Raw genomic sequence first — 23,114 nt, forward strand, 5'->3', positions numbered from 1 at the left:
GAATTCAAATTAATTGATTAGTAAATATACTAGAAGGTTAGATCAATAATCATAATTGTGAAAAAATAAATAAATTAAAGAAGGCTTTTAATAGTATTAGTATTATGTATCGAGTGAAATTAAAAGCATTAGATTGCAACTTTAATTATGAATCATCTACCACCTAATAATAAAGAGAAAACCTATACATTTTATATTTTAAATCAAGCAATTTGATGTTGAAAGTCATGGATTAAGATAAGAATACAAGTTCATTAATATGATTAATAGTAGACATCAATAGTCTAACCTTTTTCTATGCTTTTATTGAGCCGAGGGTCTTTCGAAAACAGCCGTCCTACATTGGTAGAAGTCAGGTCTGCGTACACTCTACCTTCCCAGACCCCACGATGTGGGATTTTACTGGGTTGTTGTTGTTGTTGTTGTTGTAGTAGACATCAATAAAACAAAATACATTTTGTAGCAAAAACAATGTACGAATGATTATTTGTTAAATTGATGTGGTGAAATAAATACAATTTCTTTATTTTTAATTAAAAAAATAAATTTGAATTGTAAAAAAATAATAATCCATGGAATCAATTTCTCCGCTAGATATTTATACCCCAAATTAAAGATAAATGGAATCTAGCATATTATATGGGAATTTTGACTTTTGTTGTCCTTCAGTATGCACTACAGAATTATTTGGAAGTTGGTTCGTAGGTGAATTAAGCAATTATAAATTTTATATGCGTAATATTACATTTTGATAGTTGATTAGGAGGAATATATAAAATTAATATTTATATAATTTGTATTTTAAAAATTTATATAACTAATTCAGATATAAGTTATAAGAAAATGTCTGATAGAACGAAAGTAAATAATTAATATATATATTTATATAAATATTCTTTTAATTAATTAATATATTAGTAAAACCTGCATAACTTTAAAAAGAAATCATGCAATATGGATTTGATTTGAATTTACCTGCCAAAAAGCACACATCTTATGATTATTATCATAAATGGTGATTAATTAAATTTAATTTCGTTGACCACTTACCCCTTTAACAACTATTTTTTTTAAAAAATAAATAAATTAGAAACAATTTTTTTTCTCTTTTTTTCCCTCTATATATTACGGTGAACATTTTTTGAGGTTTCTCCGTCTCAAAGGGAACAGAGAAACACTCAATATATTTCAGTCCCTAATTTCTTTGTTTCCCTTTGATTCCTCCTCTCTTTGGATGGCCGGCCAAACAGTCATTGTTTCCGGTTTGAATCCGGCGGCCATTCTTCAATCCACAATCGGCGGAGCTCCGGCGGAGAACGGCCACGCCAGAAAAGTTGTTCCTCTCTCAAGAGATGCACTCCAGGATTTCATGGTTTCGATCATAACCCAGAAATTACAGGACGAAAAGCAACCCTTTTATGTTCTAGATTTGGGAGAAGTTGTCTCCCTTATGGATCAATGGAACACTGCTTTACCAAATATCCGTCCATTTTATGCTGTAAAGTGTAACCCTGAACCATCATTTCTCTCTATGTTGTCTGCTATGGGTTCCAATTTTGATTGTGCTAGCCGTGCTGAAATTGAGTATGTTTTGTCTCTTGGTATCTCGCCGGACCGGATTGTTTTTGCTAACCCTTGTAAGCCGGAATCCGATATAATTTTCGCTGAAAAAGTTGGGGTTAATCTCACGACTTACGATTCCGAGGAAGAAGTTTACAAGATCCGTAAGCATCACCCGAAATGCGAGGTTTTGCTTCGAATCAAACCGATGAACGACGGCAACGCGAGATGCCCAATGGGACCAAAATACGGCGCACTACCGGAAGAAATCGAGCCTCTTCTCCGTACAGCTCAAGCAGCTAGGCTCACCGTCTCCGGCGTTTCCTTCCATATCGGCAGCGGAGACGCCGATTCCAACGCTTATGTAGGAGCCATAGCTGCTGCTAAACAAGTTTTCGAAACAGCGAATCAACTTGGTATGTCGAAAATGACGGTGTTAGACATCGGCGGCGGATTTACCTCGGGCCATCAATTCACCATCGCCGCTCCCGCCGTTAAATCAGCCCTGGAACAACACTTCCTGAACTTCCCGGAGCTAACAATCATTGCCGAACCGGGTCGGTTTTTCGCGGAGACGGCGTTCACTTTAGCGACAACCGTCATCGGAAAAAGAGTAAGAGGTGAATTAAAAGAATACTGGATCAACGACGGGTTGTACGGATCGATGAACTGTGTACTTTACGACCATGCGGCGGTGACGGCGACGCCATTAGCGTGCATGTCGAATCGGAATAACCTCAACTGCGGCGGGTCGAAAACGTTTCCGTCGACTGTATTCGGGCCCACTTGTGACGCGCTTGATACTGTATTGAGGGATTACCAGTTACCGGAGCTACAGGTTAATGACTGGCTGGTTTTTCCTAATATGGGTGCTTATACAAAAGCTGCTGGATCGAATTTCAATGGATTCAATACATCCGCCATTGTTACTCACCTTGCTTATGCTTACCCAAGCTAATGATTTATAAATTACAATCAATTAGACTTTAATTAGCAGCGTGGTAAGGTTTTTTTTTTTTTTGGTTTTCTAATTTTTGTTGTTGTTTGGTAATTTATTTTCCAATCAGTTTGTAGTTTCTCTTGTCTCATAAGAAAAGCAAGGATTTGCCAATTGGATTTGCTCGTATTTATGTCAAATATTCCAATTTCGTCTTTTAAATTTCATGTTGAAAAGATTAATCTTAAATTAAATTCATAATTCATGATATAAATTTTAAGTTATATTTATAAAAGAGTTTAGAATACAAACTCTAAATTCAAAGATTTATCGACATTTCGTTAAAATAATGGAAATAGGAATGATATTTTGTATTGGGCTAATAATGCTAGAAGACAAAGAGGGTGAGATTCCCTCCTAATTTATTGGAGGGATAAAGTGAACACCCACTTGCTTCAAAACTTTAAACTCATATATTCTCATAATATCTCATTTTTACAACAACCACAAATTAAATATTCATCACTTTATAAAAATCAAGAAAATATTCCTTCTTTCTAGTTCCACCCTTACTATTTCAAAAAAATGTTGCTCATAAACTTATCTTATATCTCAATTTATATAATATTATTTAAATTTTGAGAATTAAAATTAGGGAGGATTACACGAATTTATACGGCTAATTACATTCTATCTATTTCTATTCTTTTTCAAATTAAAAAAATTTCTTAAATTTGGTGAAATCCGAATACATCTCAAAACGTCCTGATACATCATATCTCGATTTCAAGGAATTAATATTATATAGTTTTCTTGTTATAAAAGCTCGGAAGGCAATGAAAAGGAACTAAGAGAGCAATATTTATTATTTCAACATAGGAAAAGTACAATTTACTATACTTTAAACATCTAAGTGATTCGATTTAGCTTTTAGCTATAATTTAATCTTATTTAATTTAGTTTTAAAATTGAAAAAAAAAACAGTTAATAGGATAAATTGCTGACATAAACGGGTTGAAAGAATTGACCCATTCAAAATGAGTATTTCTTAAGAAAGACTGTTGACAATGAATAGAGAATTTTTATTTGTCATCTTCTAATCATGTGAATTACGTTAGTGGAAAATCAACATTGTGGTTTTCTTTCATCATCAATTATAATCTTTTTTAAATCTGTATCAATTTGTTTTTTTGAATCTATAGTGAATCATGAATGGATTAGGTGATATCATAAAGTAGTATCTTCTTTAACACTTTTATCAAACTATTTTATGCGATTATATTATAATTTATAACACATATAAAAAGGTAGGTACATAATTAATTGTTTGCTCATATAATATATCATCATGGTCTTTAAAAATCAAAATCTACTACCACTTAGAAGAATACACAATAGAGAAAGATTAAATATAATATTTGGGAGGGTGTGATTTTTTTTTCTTTTTGGTAATTAAGGAGATATATTATTTCATTAAATATGCATCAGTACAACAGGAATGGCTGCATTACTGCTAGCTGCGGTTAAATTTACAAAAAGATTAGTTGAGCTAGGAGGTATATTACATACTAAGACCTCTGGGTTAAAACTGAGAGGAGAGGCTCCTCTTGTCATCTTCTACTAGATCAAAAACAAAATTTGGAGCCGTCGTCCATTCCTTCGTTAGTTCTTTCGTTGTCAAAAGCTTTTTTTTTGCTAGCATGTCCGCCACCCTGTTTTGCTCCCTTGGCTCATGCCGGATCATTGGCTCCTTCATTTGGCGGAGCAATTCCCTGCATTCACTTAAAAGATTGGAGTCAGAAGCATTTTTCTCTTTTAACATTTTTATTAACTCTTTGGAGTCAGATACGATAGAGATGTTTGTAATGTTTGAATTTTTTGCCATATGCAGTCCATGAATGATGCTTGTTATTTCAGAGCTTAAGGCAGAATTGGTGATTATTTTAGTGCTTTGTCCCACTATCCAATCACCATTGCGGTTTTGTGTTAATATCGAAGAATCCGTCAATATTTAATTTGAAGTCCATAGCCAGTGGCAACCATTTGGACGGATGATGATTACTATGCTTTGTTTGGTGATGGTTTCTATTAGGCCCAAGGTGTGTATATTCAGAATTTTTCCCCAGAGTATTAGGAATGCTAACAAAGTCCCTTTTTTTTGTTATAGAACTTGTTATTTCTATTTAGCCAAAAGTTCCACATAAAAAAAGGAAAGACATTATACCAAGAGATGTAGTTTAGCTTATAACCAATGTTTTTTTATAAGCTCGAGCCAATTTGGGTCATTGCTATTCCTTATCATCCTGATTTTATCTTTGATTCCTAAGTCATTCCAAAGTTTTTTAGCAACGGGACAATCTAAAAAAATGTGGATGATAATTTCAGGTTTGCTGCATATAATGCAGGAAGGATTGGTATCGATCCTAATGTTATAAAGGTAGTAAGATGTTTTGAGTCTACCATGGATGCAAAGCCAAAGGAAGAACTTTATTTTGTTTGGACAACTTAAACCCCCAGCTACCTTATCCCTAGTAATAGTATCCCAGCTAACCAGATGGAGTTTCCTTTTGTCTATTGTACTCCCCAAATGAAGTTTTGCTAAACCCTATCAATTCGATTTGTGACGTAGCTGGAAAGTCTAATGTACTGCATGATGTGGGTTGCTAGGTGGCTTAGGGAGGACTTCACTAAAGTTGTGCGACGCGTAACATTGGGGAATTTGGTTTTCCAATCACTAAGCTTTGCTTCAAGATTATCAGTAATAAATTGAAAATCAGTTCTATTCATCTTTCCTTTGAAGATAGGGAAGCCAAGGTATTGTTCATCCTCTTGAATAGTCAAATTGATATTATTTTTAATTAAGCATGAACTGTAGAGTGTAGATAATATAAAAAAAACTTTATTTTTAGTTGATAGTGCAACAACATTAAGATAAAATTATTGAATACTTGAAAGGGTAACTTAAAATTTTCCAAATCTTAAGCTCCGATTTGGTTCTTGATCTCACGAGCTTCATTTATTAGATATCGTAAGCAAATACTAACTTATTTCAAAGAATAGGTCACACCGAGCCATTTTTCAAGAATAATAGCTCTGATAGTATCACTTGAATCTTGAACCCATACCATTCCAAAAGGAAGGATAGCAAAAAATCCTCATTATTAATGAAATCCAAACGTTCTCTCGATAACATCAAAAATCATTTAATCAATCAATTATATTTACGTCTGATACATTTTTGTTCATACGTATAATCAACCAACAATAATATTTACGATTGTAATCCCACAAATAAGATTTGAAAAGGGCTCATATGTATAGTATTTATGAAAATATCCAATATAGTATGTATGACGGTTAAGATCAAATATGAATCTTTAGTCTAATTTGAGCTACACTTGCATCATTTAAATGGAAATGAGCATTAGGAAAAGTTGATTAACAAATCCATAATTGGTCCAAGCCTTTTCTATTAAAGTCCAGTTGTGTGTGGGCTTTCTATTGAAGTCCAGTTTTATGTGGTCTTGGGCCCAAAATGTGGAAATTTTCCTAAAGAACTATAGGAAGTCCTATGAATAAGTTGTTTCCATATAATTAAGGAGATTTCAACTAACAATTGGTTGATTTTAGCTTATTGTTCAGTATACTGCGCCTTTAAATATCTAATCATGCACTCATGAGGTTTAAGGAGGGGTGTGTATGCAATTTTATCTCCATTTTGTGTAGGTAAAGAGTCTGTTCGATAGATACTTGACTTAAGCAAAATATATCAAAAAATAAGTAGACAATGAGCACATGAAAAATGTAATATTGGAAAAACAAATACTACAATTATCTATTCTAACAAAAAAGGAAGAAGAAATAACAAAATAAAAATTGAATCCTTATCAATACGCAGCATCCAATCTAGAGGGGCGAGAAGGTATTCATCTGAATTCCTTGATAAAAAGATTATGTTGTATATATAAGATTAGCTCAATGATGAAGGCATTCAAATTGCACTCTAATGCCCTAGGTTAGATTTGATTTTCGAGACTATATTATTTTTTATATTTTTATTTTGTTAAGTGAATAAATTTTTTGATAATCAACTAACCGAATTACTAAGATTTTTGCTGCAAGTGTTTTTATGACCAACTTAATAAAGACAGCAGGAGATTTTAAGCAGTAAAGTCGGCAAAGGCAACAGTATATATTTCTTGTTTCATCTTCCTTACATTTACAAATTACGAAGAGCAAAGTCGATAAAAATCTGTAAGCTTCACTGATAGCCATGGAAACTTTGACGTCTTCCGCCACAACTACTACAATCGTTTCATCCTCCCCATCTCTATCTGTTTTCGCTCCTAAATCCAAACATCTTTCTTCCCGTAAATTTGTCAAGTTTTCCGTTTCACGCAAAAGTATGGAGCATTTACTCATCTTTCTTGTAGTTTTTTTCAATCGTTTATTGCTTCTAATACAATTTTTTTTTCCAGATAATGGAAATGAACCGGATCTTCAATCTGACTCAAATGACTGCACCAGCATCGTTCCCATCTTCAACAATCCTACTCTCTCCAAGGTATTTTTGATTGATCACGCTCAAAGATATGTTTGTTTGATTTGATTGTTTTTGTGGTGATTTTTGAGGTTTTGATTTGTGGGTCTATTCTATTTAGTGGTGTTTTTGATTCATGACCTCAAAGTTCCTTTAATTTTTTTTGATTCAATTGTTGGGTATCCATGAAATTATGGTGATTTTGAGGTTTCGATTTATGGGTCTTCTCTATCTAGGGGTATTTTTGATTCAACAACCTCGAAGTTGCTTAAATTCTATTTTATTTCTGATTTAATTGTTGGGTTTTGACGAATTTGGGTTGATTTTGGGGTTTTGACTGGTAGATTTACTTATTTAAGGTAGTTTTGATGATTCGTCACACCTCGAATATACTTTCTTTTCTTTGATTTAATAAATGTTGGGTTTCCACAAAAATATGGTGAATTTGGGGTTCTGATTGGTGGGTGTGAGAGTAATTTTGATTCTTCGCCCTCAAAGTTCGTTTCTTTCTTTGGTTTAATTGTTCGGTTTCCATGAAGTTGAGGTGATTTGGGATTCCAATTGGTAAATTGTGCTGGACCTTTTGAATTATCATCCTCGAAATTGAGTTCTTACGTTGTTTAAATTGTTTTTTGTTAATGAATATTGTGGTGAATTTGGGGTTCTGATTCGCCTTTCTGGGATTTTTACCAGGATGCAGCTATGGGTTTGGTCCTTAGTGCAGCTAATGTAAGAGGCTGGACTACTGGTTCGGGCATGGAGGGGCCACCTGTGCTTGCTGGTTCGGATTCTGAAGCCAATACTGACCAGATTTCCACCTTTCCTTGGTCTCTCTTTACTAAATCTCCACGAAGGCGTATGCGTGTGGTCTTTACTTGCAATGTCTGTGGCCAACGCACTACTCGTGCCATCAATCCCCATGCCTATACTGATGGCACTGTTTTTGTCCAGGTACTTCACTAACAAACACCTTACAAGTTAACATCGATTGATGAAAGAATAAATTAGTGACCCTTTTCTTATAGCTTATAAATTTATATCTTTATTGAAATATAGAAGAAAAACGCTTCCTTTTAGAAGTAAGAAAGTATCTTTCTAGAAAAAAAGTAATAAGGACTTGGTAAGGATCTTTCTAGAAAAAAAGTTAAAGAGGACTTGTGTCCTAAGGGATACAATTTTGCCTTAATCAACCGAATTTAATGAGAAATATAACTTTTTTAGGCCGAGGTATCAATAGCGAGATTTTGAAGCATCGTATTGGTCTTATGGTATATTTCACTATCGAGATTGAGATCAAAGATCTGTATTTGTTTAATAGGTCTCCTTGGGTCTGGGTAATACCTGGGGTGGCTATTTATGATATTGTGCAATTTGTGCGACAAAATGTCCATACAATATGCATGGGATTAGTCGCTTCAATGGAATCTTTTATCCTAGTGTCACGACCCAATTTAAGACCGTGACCGGCGCTAAGTGGGAGAGTCCCAAAACAAGTCTTACCAGAAATTCTACAGAAAATCGAGCATAGTTTCCTTTGTTTTTGGGCCTATCCAAAATTTTCCCCGTCTTAGAATCAACAACACAACTAACAATAACTCTAAACAAGATACCATATCCATCAATAAACCAATCGTCAAGCAATAATACCAATTCATCTCCAAATACGAAAAGAAGTCTAAACTGACCATAAGTCTATGATGATGAAAGAAACTCATGACTCATATAATTGAATGACTATGGAGCAACTCTAAGAATTCAAATAAAAGTCCTCAACAAATGAATAAATTGATGCCACGCGAACAAGTGCGGGCTCACCATGGATTGCCAACTCGGTAGTTCCAATGCCACCTGAATTCTCTGTAAAAACATTTAGCGGGGAGTGAGATGCTAGCTCAGTGAGTAGTAACACTTAACCACAACCGTTTCAATGAGGGGCAAGTCAAAAAACATGGTAGTAAGATAATCAAAATCATGAAATAAATTCATTTTCAGAGAAAATGATGACAATACTCAATTTTATTTGCCTCTTGTAAGCAAAATCAATGTAAACATATAGTAATAAATTCAATAAAACACTTTCATATTAAATCTTATATTTGGGAGGTTTTCAAGAATGAGTCATGTAATCGGTGTGGCCCCTCATAAAGAAGTCAAATATTCATATCAGAAGATCCCTTCTCGAGGGATGTCAGTAACGGTATGCTGGTTCTACCTTCCCACTAGCGAGGGCTATATCGGTAATCTGTAAATACATGGTGCACCAGGTCTATCAAACCCGCCGTTAGCTACGGGATCCATCAAGGTCTACTCCCACTTATTCAAGTCTTATATAAGTGAGAGGATCTTACATAATCGTTTCAATATCATATCAAGTAAAAGACTTGTCCCATATGCAAGTTCAAAACATTCGGTAACACATTCACTTTATAAACCATGTATAAATCATGATAGTTATAAAAGCACAAATTGTGGTAAGATTACTACTCACAGTACTCGTGACGAAATACCAAGCTCGTCACTCGAGTGGTCCGTATGAATGCCTTCGGTCACATTATAGACCTATTCATAATAGTTTCGTGTTAACTTCCTTCGTTTAAGGCTAATTCATACTATATTAGAATACCCAACCCTCGGGATTTCGAGATTGACTTCTATTCATCGAATTCTATCTATTCGTGCGATAAAATTCAAAAGTTTCATATCCTTAGCCATTTCAACCTACTTATAATTCATTCATTCAATCTCTTACCAAAAAGTTTACCAAACTAGTGCTTAAGATTGAGAACAACACCACTACCTACTATTTTCTAATGGCATCGAACTAGCTTTGTACCCAGTGGGAGCCATAAACCTAAGAATTTGACATATTTTTGGTATCTCTTTAACCCTTACTGTTCTCAAACTCTCAACCCCAATTTCTTTATAGCTATGGAATATATAAATCAAATCTATAAAATAAGTTCAGAAACTTACCTTCCCTACGAAATGAAGTTTTCTCAATTTCCTCTTCCTGCTCTTCCACTGAAAAATCGAGTAGCTTCACATTAAAATTAAAAAGAAAAACAGGGAGAAGGAGACGTCTTGGGGAAGAATGGAAAAGGGTCAGCAATAGAGCCCTTCCAGCGCAGGAATGGGCTGGTGATCCCTTTTAGTTTCTTCTTTAATTCTTTATTTTTCCCTTTCTTTTGTTTTTTTTTCTTACCCAAAGACATATATACCCCTATATTACTTATGGGTATTACACCTGGTCTGGGGAGAAACTGCCAAATGTCTAGCATTCCCTCACGCTTGGCGTATAAGCTAATTTATTTTGGTTTCTTGTTTTGGCAGTGTTGTGGATGCAATATATTTCACAAGCTCGTGGATAATTTGAACCTGTTTCATGAGATGAAATGCTACGTGAGCACCGACTTCAATCCAAATCCGGACAATGATATTGGCTTCAAGTATTTTGATATGGATGATGACAACAACGACATCTTTCCACTTTTTTAAGGTCTGATAGAAGGATGTGTAAAAATTAGAGTGTTATACATTCCCTTGCTTCTATTAGGCAGTTTCTCTCTTCATGTGACTGTAAATAACAAGTATACCCTGTTTATATGACTCTTAATAATTGAATATGCACATCCATATGTCTTATCTTTGTTGGGTCTTGAATCTTGTGATTTCCATTGTGGGATTTGTTTGGATAAGTGCCCTGTGCTTCTTGATGTTTGCATATAAGTTTGTGCTGCTGGATTCTATATATGTGATGAATTTCTTCCATATTGTCTGATAACAATCTTGCTGAAGGATATCCTATCTAGAGCCCGTTTGGATTGAAACCCCTTTTTAGCTTTTGGACGTGTTTGTCTAATGCTGACTTTAAGTCATAAAGTTCTTAAAGTCAGTCAAAAATGAAAAGTTAGGATTCCTAACTTTTTTTTTCCAAAGTGCTTAAAGTCATTTTCTTTGTCCATGGAAATTACTTTTATATCCTTTATATTTTAACTAAATTCTCAAACTATCTTTTTTTATTCTTTTAACCCTAAAATTCACATTATAAGCACTTTTATCCAAACACTCAATTGCTTATTTATAAAAATAACTTTCAGCACTTCAAAGTTCTAAAAGCACTTCATACATAAAAATTATTTTTTTTAAGCCAATCCAAATGGGCTCTAGTGCTGATTCGTTTGTGCTAGGATGTCAAAATGCCAGCCACTTTTGGCTTTTGTTTTCATATGCTTACTAATGCTACAAGTTCCTTTCTTTTTTTAATACACTATGGTTGGTTGGGGTGAATAAGGTGGTCCATAGGGGGGAAGTAACAGAGATGGTTACTTCAATGGCCCTGTAAGAGTCAGAAATGAGATAAAACTAGCTACATGATATCTTCAATGCCCCTCCTAAACTAGATTGTTCCTACCCCTTTCTTCCCTTTTGCCTTTATTGAACAAAGCAAAGCATTTTTGTATCCCCGTACTATCATGCCAGGGTTTATGTTTTTGCTGGTTCATCTTGACATTATATGCCTGTTGTGATCTTGGGAAATCGAGTAGTAACTTTGTTGGAATGAAAAGCATCTCTAGATTCAAGGGCTGTCAATCTTTTGAACTGGAATTTATAGTTTTTCTTCTTTATAACCTTAGTTCAATAAAAGATGGAGCATGACTGGCGACACATGCAAGCCAGTTGGTTATATTAGGGTATCTTTTGGATAAAGTACTTATCCAGAATGGAACCTTGCTTGATTTTGGTTTTGATTGAAAGAAGTGTGTTACTGGTACTTCATTTGAAGGTCAGGCAGTGGCTTTTCCTACATACCACTTGGGTGACTTGGTGTGAGGTTTAGGGGATGATTTAAATGGGAACCACGGGGTTCGCGTGAATCCAGTAGCTTATGTGCAAGGTCTCTATATGTATTAAGAATCAACCAAGTATCGATAAATATTTGATTGTGATTGACCCAGCCATTAGTTGGCAGTTGCCTCTGTCTAGTTTATGATTTGATCTGTGTCATTGCCTCTAATTTTTCCTCCTACTCTGTTCTTTAGAAGTTGTGAAACTTGGGCTAGAGCCTCCTAATTTGTCATTACTACTATTTTGTAAAGGCTTGTCAAGGTACAAGATTAAATGGTGAGTACACTCTCGTAGGGATCTTCCGTCTTGAATGGATTGTTCAGATAACTCGAGTTTCAATAACTACAAAGGAACTCTCTATCATGCAGCAGACTCTTTGAACTAGTCTTTAGAAGTTTGATTATATTTATATTGTGTCGATTTGAGTGCACCTCGACTATTCTACTTTCCACCAGCACCAGCATCAACAGCGGCGTAACGATGTTCACCAAGAGTTATCATGTGGGCAGAAGTCATCTAGAATGGCATATGTTACTGAGACATCCCCTGCACACCAGGTTCTCTTTTATGCTTGGAAGTTGGAACAATGGCTTACTTCACTATGGCGAAGTACCAGTAGGACAATCGACTGAATGTTCTGGCTAAAGTTTGAGTGTGTTACCTAGACATCTAAATATAAAGTATGGGGAATGACATTTTCAAATATGGCCTAACGGTCAGTGAAATGAGCAAAAACCTCAAAGATCACGATTCATATTCCAACAAAGATAAAAATGTTAGTGGTGGGTAGAACTATCCGATACCTATGGTGGTAGGAGGTAGCAACACAAATCCGTTGAACTTATCACAAGATACACACAAGTTTATCCTAACATACTGCAGTCATCAAAAAGAAAAGATCATTTTTTTAATCTTCTGTTTTGGGTTTAATACTTGGGGATTTTCATTTTCTGTTGCTCTGTGTATACTTGAGTATGAAACCTTTTAACTCAAGACATATTTAGAAAGCACAGCCCACTTAACATGTGAAGATATTTTGAATTAGAGTAGTAAAGCAGAGAATTAGATGGAAAAGGCCTTGAGAATTGTACCAAAAACTACTTAGTACAATTGCAGTACAACACAGGAATAAGGGTAGTACATTAGAGTACCCTACAAACAGCATAAATATATATGAGTTTGCATTTTGCAAATGTCCTCAGTCAATGCATGGAGCATCAAATTTGTGGAAACTTTGCAGGTTAGTCCTCTCTTTGTGTAAATAACCCCATATTAAATGATGTAGCTGTCTCCATGTGATATGTTTGAGTCATAAAAACAGTCATTAATGTTTGCATTAAGATAGAATAGACTACGTACATCACAGTCCTTCTCCTGCTAGCACGAGATATTTTATGCATCGGACTGTCATGCCCTCGGGCCTCGGACCTTAGTTATGTGTTCACTGTGTTAAAGGATTATTAGAGTAGAGATCACCTAAAATTAAATATTATTACATGTAACTACTCATAATCAATTGAATTAGTAATCGAGGGAAAAATGCAAGTAATGTACTATAATAGATAAATTTACACTTAACTGTAGATCTCTCAGCTTACCAATGTATCCAAGTTAAGTTATATTTATTTTTGTCATTTGTTTGTCTTCTTAGTAATAAATACTAGTGTTAGTTTTAAAAAATATATAATTTTCCATTGACTAGGCTTCCTAGATAATCAAATCAAGTTTCAAGCCGTTACAAGGAAAGTCAAGAATGACTTTTCTATCACCATTGCCTCCTCAGGTATAATTTTTATTGTTATTTTTTTAAAAAATCTTATGTAGGAGGGTATATTTATTTTGAAATATCTCCCCTTTTGTGAGCTTTGGTTACTTAATCATGTCTCATTCCATACCACACAATAACCGATAAATATTGTGTCAACTTGCTAGGGGAAAAAAAAGCCAAATATTGTAAAATCTACAGCTTGAAATTTTATTTTCAATCTTCTCTAGTAGTTTCTAAATTTTTTAATTCTAGCACTTCAATATTTTAGATAAACATATACACGTCAGAGGATATAATCCATATCAAACCAATAGCATTCTTTCACAGCAGATAACTATCCATCCTCTCATCACATAAATATCCACAAATACACACCACTCATTTATACAAAGAATCAATCTTTTCCTTCACTACTCTATCCACAACCTCACATATTAAAACCCCATCAACCCCTTCTCACCTTTTCTTGATTCCAAATTTTCAATCACAAAAGCAACCACCACCATCATATCTATTAACAATGGCTACTGTTACCTCTGCTGCTGTTGCTATTCCATCTTTCACTGGCCTCAAGGCTGGTGCTTCCTCATCTTCCAGAGTTAGCACAGCCTCCACCAAGGTGTCAGCTACCCCGGCTGCCAGATTGGCCGTGAAGGCGTCTCTGAAAGACGTTGGTGCTGTTGTTGCTGCCACCGCTGCTAGCGCGATGCTTGCTAGCAATGCCATGGCTATGGAAGTGTTGCTTGGTAGCGATGATGGAGGTCTTGCTTTTGTTCCCGGAAACTTCAGCATTAGCTCCGGTGAGAAAATTACATTCAAGAACAATGCAGGGTTCCCCCACAATGTCGTATTCGATGAGGATGAAATCCCAGCTGGTGTGGATGCAAGTAAGATTTCCATGCCTGAAGAAGATCTTCTGAATGCACCAGGAGAGACTTACAGTGTCACTTTGAGTGAGAAAGGAACCTACACTTTCTACTGTGCACCACACCAGGGAGCTGGAATGGTTGGCAAAGTTACTGTTAACTAATTTTCTCACCTCTGTATTATGTAAAAGTTGATTTGAGTTCCCATCAATTTCAACATATTCGTTTTAGTATTGCCCTTTTCTTTTTGAGGTAAGCATATTTATGGATGTAATGTCATTTTGTGATTAATACCAACTTTTTTGGACTGTAATAAGATCAAAAAGTTCAACCTTTCCCCTAATGGTAAAACATAAATATTGTTGTAGTTTATTTTTGGAGAGTCCGAGCAACATAGCTTACCATTCCACCATTCCTTCTTCCAACGTGTACGAGCTTTCCCGTATTCACAGGTTGTGATATAAACAGGGAATGTATTCTTAGAAATGAAACTAAAGAATAAAAATATCATTCTCATAGTAGAAATATACAAGAGACCGAAATCAGATGACAGAAAATGGCCGAAATTTTTTCACTCTGCATCTGTGGAAATTATATATCTTTTAAGTTAAACTGTACATTTGGAGAGATTCTTGAGATCATCATGAACAAGATATTTATTACATTATTAATACAAAAGAATGGTACAACACTAGTGAACACGATGCACAACACTGACAGCAACCAAGATGATATATAGTTCTTGTTCACTGCGTTGGAAACTCTGATAATTATTCTCAACAATTCTCTAAGAAATTGGTTTAATTTACGGGCGTTACAAAACCAGAAGACGGGAAGAGTTATGTGGTCAAAGCATCAGGAAGATTGGTTCGAGCTCCTAGTATTTTACCACCAACATCAGGAAAATATTCATGACCAGGCAAGGAACTTACTTTCCCGTCAGTACCTACTTGGAGTGGATACTTGAGAAGATGACCTTGTAAAGGTTTGAATTCGTCAGCTGTAAATCTATTCCAGTTATCTTCAGCAACTTTATTCACATGCTTCACACAATTCAAACTTTCTGGCTTTGTGAAGATATCGTCTAACTTGCCCATGTGCTCTGCCCATAGAGACATTCTATAACCATATACCTGCAGCCAAAGGCGGATCCAGAATTCAAACATGTTGATTTCAACCGTTAGGTTGAGAAGATACTCCCTCCGTTTCAATTTGATGGTAGGTTTTTTGACTTTGCATGGAATTTAAGAAAGTAAAGAACACTTATGGATCTTGTGGTGTTAAACTAAAGATACGTAGAATATGTGTCTTTTAATCTTGTGATCTATATTTATTGCAAAGTTACTGATTTTTCACATCAATATCTATGTTCAATGTTGAAAATATTGAGTTTAGTTTTAACCCATCAAATAGAAGATCTATCCGTCTCCGCATGCAGCTGTAGTTGTTAATTTTAATCAGATATGTCAAGAAGATCCTTTTGTAGATGGGGTAGCATGATTAACAAAAAGTTTCCTGCTATTGATTAAGATTTGCCACTTTTGATCAAAACAAAAAATGTTCCAATTTGCTTTATTTGGGGAAGGAGATTCACGGAGATGAAAATTCACGGACCTGGCCATGTGGATGTCTTTTCTTCAGAGCCCAAGTATGATGAGGTTGATATGCACCCATAGCTATCTCTGTGTCTCTTGAACCAGCCATAGATCTTTGGTTAATATTGGCAGATCCTAAAATGACATACTCATCGTCCACTATCATCCCCTTGGCGTGTACATAAATCATAAACCGTCCAAATTTCTGCGAAGCTGAGATCTGTTGGCAGTTTCATGGCAAAATTAGGCATTATGTGCACTTACAAGACTATCTATAACAACAACAAGTGCAGTGAAATCCCACAAGTGGGGTCTGGGGAGGGTAGTGTACGCAGCCTTATCCCTACCTTGCGAAGGTAGAGAGGAGCAAATCCAAACCAGTAACAAAAGGACTTACAAGACTATCTATAATGAAAAAATGTCTTAAGATTTTCAAAAGATTCATACAACCATATCTGAATCTTTTGTGATTTCTTTTGTAAATCACACTAGTTTGGTATACTTTTAAATTATATTTAACATATAAAAGAAAAAAAAAACAAATACTACTACGCTAGTCGGTTAGCTCAATTTGCAGAATGAAGGAACTTGTGAAGAGGCTAACCAGCCAATGTCATGACACGAGCAAATTACAGTAGACGTAAATCTATTTTCATTCACGAGTTAGAATATGTTTATTCCTTTTACGTAAAGATTGTCTCAATGATCAGAAATTCACAATCAAGCTCTCCTTAAGTATATCGAATCACATTTAATTCCAAAAAACATCAGGTAGATTTTAAAGCATTGTTTAGCAGAAGGGGTAACATAACAAGTAGCAGATATAATGAAAATTAAAATATCTACCAAATCGCCATTTGAAGCATAGTTAGACTTTGATTCTCCACGTAATTCTTCTCGATTACCCAGACAATAGAAGTTTAGATAGTCAGAAAGATGTACATCTTGAAGTTGAGAAGATTTTAGCTCTTGAGCAATGATTCCATACATCATTTTCATTGTTTGCCTCTGCAAGAGAAACACGATAATGAGAATAGCAGCAAAGGAGATAGTCTCTTAGGAACTAAGAACAATCTTTGATAGGAATATCACCCATTGCTTGCATCAAACTACAACCAACACAACATATTAAATGGAGTAAAACTGAAGTACATGAACTATAATGGAATTGTCAGTAGTCTTCAGCGAAAAAGAGGTATTTTTTCTTTTCTTTTTTTGAAAAAGGAAACAGAACTAAAAGGGGGGACCTCTACAGGTAGATATAAATGGAAAGTGTTGATTACATCCAAAAGAGAAGAAAAAACAGAGAAACAACTAAAAGAGGAGGAGCACCAAACTAAAAGGGGGGACCTCTACAGGTAGATATAAACTCAAAATATTCAATTATCCACCAAACTAATTAGACTATCACGTTTAGCTCACTTATCCCCGTGTTAGGGACAAGAACTAGCAAATTGTGCACTGGTAATCTGTAAAGTTGGACACTGTATATCATTCTTTCGGTCAATCAAGTTAAATCACATTCTTATTTTATTGATTAAAAAGCTCAGGCAGACAAATCACACACACAACACTGACATTTAAAAGAATAGTATGCTGCATAACCTGCCAATACAGAATTTCTTGCACTGAGGCAGAAGTGGGGACTCCCTCGGGCCACATTGGAATGACAATATACACAGCAAATCGCTCTTTTTCCCGAATTTTGCTAGCTATTTTTAATGCAAGCTCCATGGGAATTAAATTATCAGCACCTAAAGTATAAGCAAACACTTATCAGGGAACAAAAAAAAGATGGAGCCAAAAAGAGTTGCACACAGAACAAAGGAAACCGCTCTCACTGGCGCATTCTAGGTTACTAAAAAGCGTCATTAAGGTACGACTCCTCGAGTAGAGATGATTCATGTGTTTTCTAATATGGTTCATGTTAATTGGCATTATTGAGTGAAAAAACAGTAGGCATGCAATGATGAATTTAAACCCATAGTATGTCTTTAACACTTTGGTTAAAATGAAGGGGAAAAGAAGGAACGGAAGTGGATTGGCATTGTTCACTTCAAAGAAAAAGGGTTATTCTCCATATTAAGTGTAAATGAAAGTACAAGAAGAAGTCTCGATTAATCCTTCGGTAACTCACCAGCACAAGTACCAACTAACTCTATCCACCAATGAGTAAACAAATGGGAAGAAATCACATATCTTTTGATGAAGAGGGTGGATTTGAACCATGAGGCTAATTAAACTATTTGTCATCAAAATCACAATATTTCTCTTCAAAACTGAAGGCATCACAGCTTCTGAAGTAGAAGGGTACCACGGCCGACAATTTTACTTTACCCTGTTATTTATTCATGATTAAACAAGGTAAATGGCCCTTCCAATCCACCTTCATCCTATCCCTCCTCTTTAACCCAACCAAACATAAAATGAGAAAAAACTCCATTAGTCGGAGACATTGGAATTGTATTATATCTCACGGCAGTTATGGTTCTTACTTTCCTTTGACAATCCAAAAGCACAGAAGAAGATAAATGATGCTAAATAAGATAAGGAACAACAATTATTCCGAATAATGATGATAAACCTGCTTCTTTGTATGAAGGCCAAGCATATGATGACCCAAGGAAATATTGATTTTCAATATAGATAAAATGCTGTGCCTGTCTAATTGCTTGAATATATGCCATCTGGATGCTTCTATCAATCACCAAATTTTTTGCACAGACAAGGTTCTGCAATGAAAAATATCAAGGACCTTTTAGAAAGTTAAACAAATTCAAAACCAACGTTATACAAAGATGACATGTGATATCCAACTTTCAGTACGGACTTCAAGAAACAAGAAGCTACAGAGTATGCACTATGCACCTGTGATTCAGCCAAAAGAACATCTTTTGGAAATCCTTTCAAAGACCCTGAATCAATAGATCGAAAAACCTGTAAGCATTCAACAACATAGTGTTAGCTGTAACTTAGTTAAACCTAATCAATGACTCAATATTTTACTTAGTTCCTACGAACCTGAACATGCCAGTTTTCAGGATCTTCTTCCTTGGAAACCCACAAAGATTGGTCATCATTTGGAATAGAAGAGGAAGGACTTGTAATCCAAGAAATTCTTTCTATTTTGATCAAAGCATCGTCGTGCCAATGAGATATCTTTTTCAAACGTCTTCCAAACTCTGACCATTTTGTGGCTTTTTTCCACCGCTGCTCAAAGTTTGTGAGTACATCATATGCGGCAGGTCCTTCAATCTTGCAATGCAAGTCATGCCATGGCTGTCTAGGTGCCTTGGTTCCTACCTATTGAAAAGACAAAATTATATCTCTGCCGGGAATTGAGCCAAAACATCAGTCGTAAAAAAAAAACACTTGACACCAGGTCAATACATGAGGGTCGGATAAAGCTGGAACAACATTAGTTCAGAGAACTAGTGTATCATCATTTTATAGGCTTGTAAGAGAGAAAGATAACTGAAAACTAAAATATCAATTGCTGAAAGAAAATAGATTTTTTTGAATTGCCTATATATTATATTTTGGCAGGTTGAGATTACTTAAATAATGTATACTCAGGTGTTATGTATTTCCCATCACAGAGGTCTAGACCACCAATCAAAAATACTCACACTAAATGTTGGATTATGATAATCATCCTTGAAGACTGTGTCAAGATCACGGAATAATCTATGCTCAGGTGTATCATAACGCCCGTCACAGAGGTCTAGACCGCCAATGAAAGCTGTAACCTTTCGGTTATTGCCACTGGCTTGTGTGTCCACAATCACACACTTCTGATGGTGCGTATAAAGGGTTCCAACCACCTGGATATCATAAACAGAAATGTGAGTTATCTGGATGGTTTAAATGAAAACAAACTAGGTCTATGGAGTAAGCGATCTTATGCAAGATCATAGAAAGGTGACTATATGTCTAAAAGGTGAGGCGGTACACATGTTGCCTAGGACACAGGTATTTTCATAGTAATAACGTACAATGCATACACAAGCACATCTTACAAGTGATTGATACATAGGTTGAACCTTTATGTCTCTGTTTTTCTTCCTTACATTTTAAAGTAAATTTTTTACAAAGTTAAAGTACCTTTTTCCATGTAGGTCTGTCTACATTTCCTATCTCAGATAAGGAATGAAATTTTTCTTATTGTAGGTCTTAAATATGATAATTAAAATGGCAAAGAGTGACCATGGACAAAGAGGCAGCAGTTTGTGACAAGGACCACTAATTTTGAGTTTTAGGCTTGCACAACCACTAAACTGTAAGGATCTGAAATTGTCCCTGGAACTTAAAAGCCAGAAATCATTCATAATCAGACTATCATCTACTCAAGGAAAAACAAATACTGGTATGGTATGCATGCCTGTTGCTTGAAAATGCTTAGCTTACTGCTCGCATAACGAGGTGCCAGCACACAGTTGACGGATGAGTGCTTGAAAAATTTCCGAGTTTCTTCATCATGAGTTTGCATCACTCCATCCTGCACAATTTGGTGCTTATTGAATCAGAAGTACAGTATGAAAAGACTATCAACTACACAAAAATTGCTAAAGAATAATATATGTAATTAAGTTAAGATCTTACGCAATTAATTCGAATATTAAAAAAAGCAGGGCAATGTAGATGCGCAGGGGTAAGCCACATGGAAGGATACCGAGCCCCAGAGTCTGAGATTCAGTTATGGCCCCCTTGATAGGCCCCATTCAGTTGCCATAGATAATTTGTCAAAGTATATATTCTCAAGAGGGCTTTAATAATTTTTTGGAAACAAGCACCTGTAATCTTCTAGCTATAAAAGATTCTACCTTTACAATCCACTAATTCCTGAGTTAGACTACCACCTAACAAACTTCAAACACAATTTGACTGATCAAAGTAAGCTGGGCTGCACACAGAAACAGGAAAGCTCAATAAAATGGTTATTGGGGTCTCTTACAGAATAGGCTAATAAATGCTCCCAAGGGAGGTGTCCAGTAATACAATCAACTTTCAGATGTGTACGAGGGTAACAAGTGTCCTACATAACACAATTCTTGTTGAAGGCATAAAGGTAGTACCAAAAATATAGAGAAGTGTAAGCTTAGGGAAAATCAGGCCCTCCAACAAATGAAGCCAAGCATCTGTAAAGTGGGTACTTCTTCATTAACTCACATTACATAAGCAGATAATAAGCAAAAAGGACTATCATCACTGGAAAATCTAGCTAGTCATGCGACAATCTTCATAAGCCTCTAGATCTTTGAATATATCGTAGTCCTTTTAACAACTTCCAAAATGGGGAGTCACGGTATTTCCCTCTTTTAATGGTTGGTTTAAAAAGCAAAGATGAAGTTATTGGCCTGCACTTTTGCAGAGCCCTGGACCTAGCATAGTAATGAAGGAATTCCTTGTTCATCCATTTATGATTCGAAGAAAAGAACCAGGCTTTGTGACTTTCCATGTTAGGAGAGGAAAGATTTAGCCTAGAAAAATATTTCACAAAATGAAGGGGAAGAAAGATTCAAAAAGGGAAAAGGGTGAGAGAGAATTCTATCACTGTAAAATCTACATGATCCGAACAAACATGTAAAGTTCCAAAAAGGAAAGCATATTAAAGTATATTATTACAAAAGTGCCTCACCAACTAGTCTAATACTATATAATACCAAGTTGCAGAATCTTTTAATCAAATTGAAAATCATTCAACATAAGATTATCCATGCAGGAGCAAATATCATACCGTTTGAATGAAGAACTTGCTGTGAGAAGTCTTATCATCCCAAACCAACATCAATACCCTCACACCTTCCTCCGACTTGTACTTAAGCAACTCCCCAAGTGTCAAATCTCCGCCGCTCGGCAACGGCTTACTTGGCTCCCTAACCAGCTTCACCTTGTGAAAAATTGACCACCCTACTACGTATACCAAATGATGTGCCTCCAATATCGCATGACATATATCTTCCCAACACTTGCTATGCTCGAATATCTTGTCATCATCCAATTTGATCTCCGGCAACATTCCTTCAGGCACGTGCGCGTCCTGATACAGAGTAACGGATCCACCGTGCCTCACCGGGAAATAACTCGCTTTCAGGCCGCAATCTTCTGATACGCCGCTGTTATACGCCGGATTACCATCACAATGGATGAATTTCATTTGCAGCCGAATAGCACAATCAGGCTTCGGAGGTTTTCCATAAGGTCCAATTATAGGAAACCAATCGTCAATGAGCTCACCGGACTTGATCTTCTCAGCCGACACGGTAGCAACGCCGATATAATCCGCGCCAAAAACATCATTATCCTTAACCTGAAACTCTACAACCGAAACAGGATGAGCCAGCGGAATTTTAAAGTGCTCGTTCCAAACAGGATCCTGACAGTTCGAGATCACGCGCGTCCGCGCCACAGTAGAACCGGTTAGGCAAACAGTAACGTACGGATCGCTGGTGATAATTTTCCGGTGATGACCTTTCCGTCGCCTGCGAGTAAACGGTTTCCGGCAGACATCTAAAACCGTAAAACATCGACTGAGACGTTCGGTTACTAAATCCATGTTAGGTAACCGTCGAGCTTCTATAATCTTCAAATCAAAATCTCCATGAAGATATACCACATTTTCACAATTCTCATCCGCCATTTATATATATACACAAAAAACACGATCCTTTGAGGCAATGTGATTTACAAAAAGGTGAAGGTGAATCGTGTAACCGCCGGCTATGGCGGAGTGGTTACCGACGGGAAAGAAAAAATGAACAAAAATTGGTGTCTCCGCCGTAGCCAGCGGTAGTGGGAAAAGTAGAAAGGTGGTGGTTAGGAAAAACAAAAAATTAATACATCGTTTTTGGAGAAATGGAGCACACGTTGGATGCGTTGGACTTTGAAGTTCACAATAAATATATATTACACGTGGCGATTTTCCGTGTTCAATGCGATGTTTGGTCAAATTGGCCCCAAATTCTTTTTTTTTTGTTTCTAGAGGGAGAGGAGAGGATTAAAA

At 35.9% G+C, this 23,114-nt stretch overlaps 4 protein-coding genes across 5 annotated transcripts; 3 read left to right on the forward strand and 1 right to left on the reverse strand.

Annotated features, from left to right (window-relative positions):
- The first annotated feature begins 1,121 nt into the window (after positions 1 to 1,121).
- Positions 1,122 to 2,697, forward strand: LOC129903146 (ornithine decarboxylase). Its single transcript, XM_055978649.1, has one exon. It carries the CDS (start codon positions 1,235 to 1,237, stop codon positions 2,516 to 2,518), a length of 1,284 nt encoding a protein of 427 aa, XP_055834624.1. The 5' UTR covers positions 1,122 to 1,234; the 3' UTR covers positions 2,519 to 2,697.
- Positions 2,698 to 6,653: 3,956 nt separating this feature from the next.
- LOC129904037 (uncharacterized) lies at positions 6,654 to 10,679 on the forward strand. The gene is made up of 4 exons (XM_055979565.1): positions 6,654 to 6,900; positions 6,976 to 7,061; positions 7,731 to 7,988; positions 10,368 to 10,679. The coding sequence occupies exons 1-4, from the start codon at positions 6,771 to 6,773 to the stop codon at positions 10,530 to 10,532; spliced, it is 639 nt and encodes a 212-aa protein (XP_055835540.1). The 5' UTR covers positions 6,654 to 6,770; the 3' UTR covers positions 10,533 to 10,679.
- A 2,905-nt stretch (positions 10,680 to 13,584) lies between these two features.
- On the forward strand, positions 13,585 to 14,851 carry LOC129902319 (plastocyanin). Its single transcript, XM_055977516.1, has one exon. It carries the CDS (start codon positions 14,171 to 14,173, stop codon positions 14,678 to 14,680), a length of 510 nt encoding a protein of 169 aa, XP_055833491.1. The 5' UTR covers positions 13,585 to 14,170; the 3' UTR covers positions 14,681 to 14,851.
- A 212-nt stretch (positions 14,852 to 15,063) lies between these two features.
- LOC129902317 (phospholipase D delta-like) lies at positions 15,064 to 22,988 on the reverse strand. Of its 2 annotated transcripts, none has more exons than XM_055977515.1 (10): positions 21,849 to 22,988; positions 20,493 to 20,609; positions 19,741 to 19,935; positions 19,133 to 19,414; positions 18,980 to 19,048; positions 18,696 to 18,843; positions 17,717 to 17,865; positions 17,054 to 17,119; positions 16,131 to 16,331; positions 15,064 to 15,649 (listed from the first exon to the last, which is right to left on the reverse strand). In XM_055977515.1, exons 1-10 carry the CDS (start codon positions 22,749 to 22,751, stop codon positions 15,356 to 15,358), a joined length of 2,424 nt encoding a protein of 807 aa, XP_055833490.1. In that variant the 5' UTR covers positions 22,752 to 22,988; the 3' UTR covers positions 15,064 to 15,355. The 2 variants fall into 2 exon arrangements, with proteins under 2 accessions (XP_055833490.1, XP_055833489.1); XM_055977514.1 differs by having other exon boundaries at positions 16,958 to 17,119; positions 21,849 to 22,987.
- Positions 22,989 to 23,114: the final 126 nt, after the last annotated feature.

Source organism: Solanum dulcamara, chromosome 9 (assembly GCF_947179165.1).
Source record: "Solanum dulcamara chromosome 9, daSolDulc1.2, whole genome shotgun sequence".
NCBI lineage: Eukaryota > Viridiplantae > Streptophyta > Magnoliopsida > Solanales > Solanaceae > Solanum > Solanum dulcamara.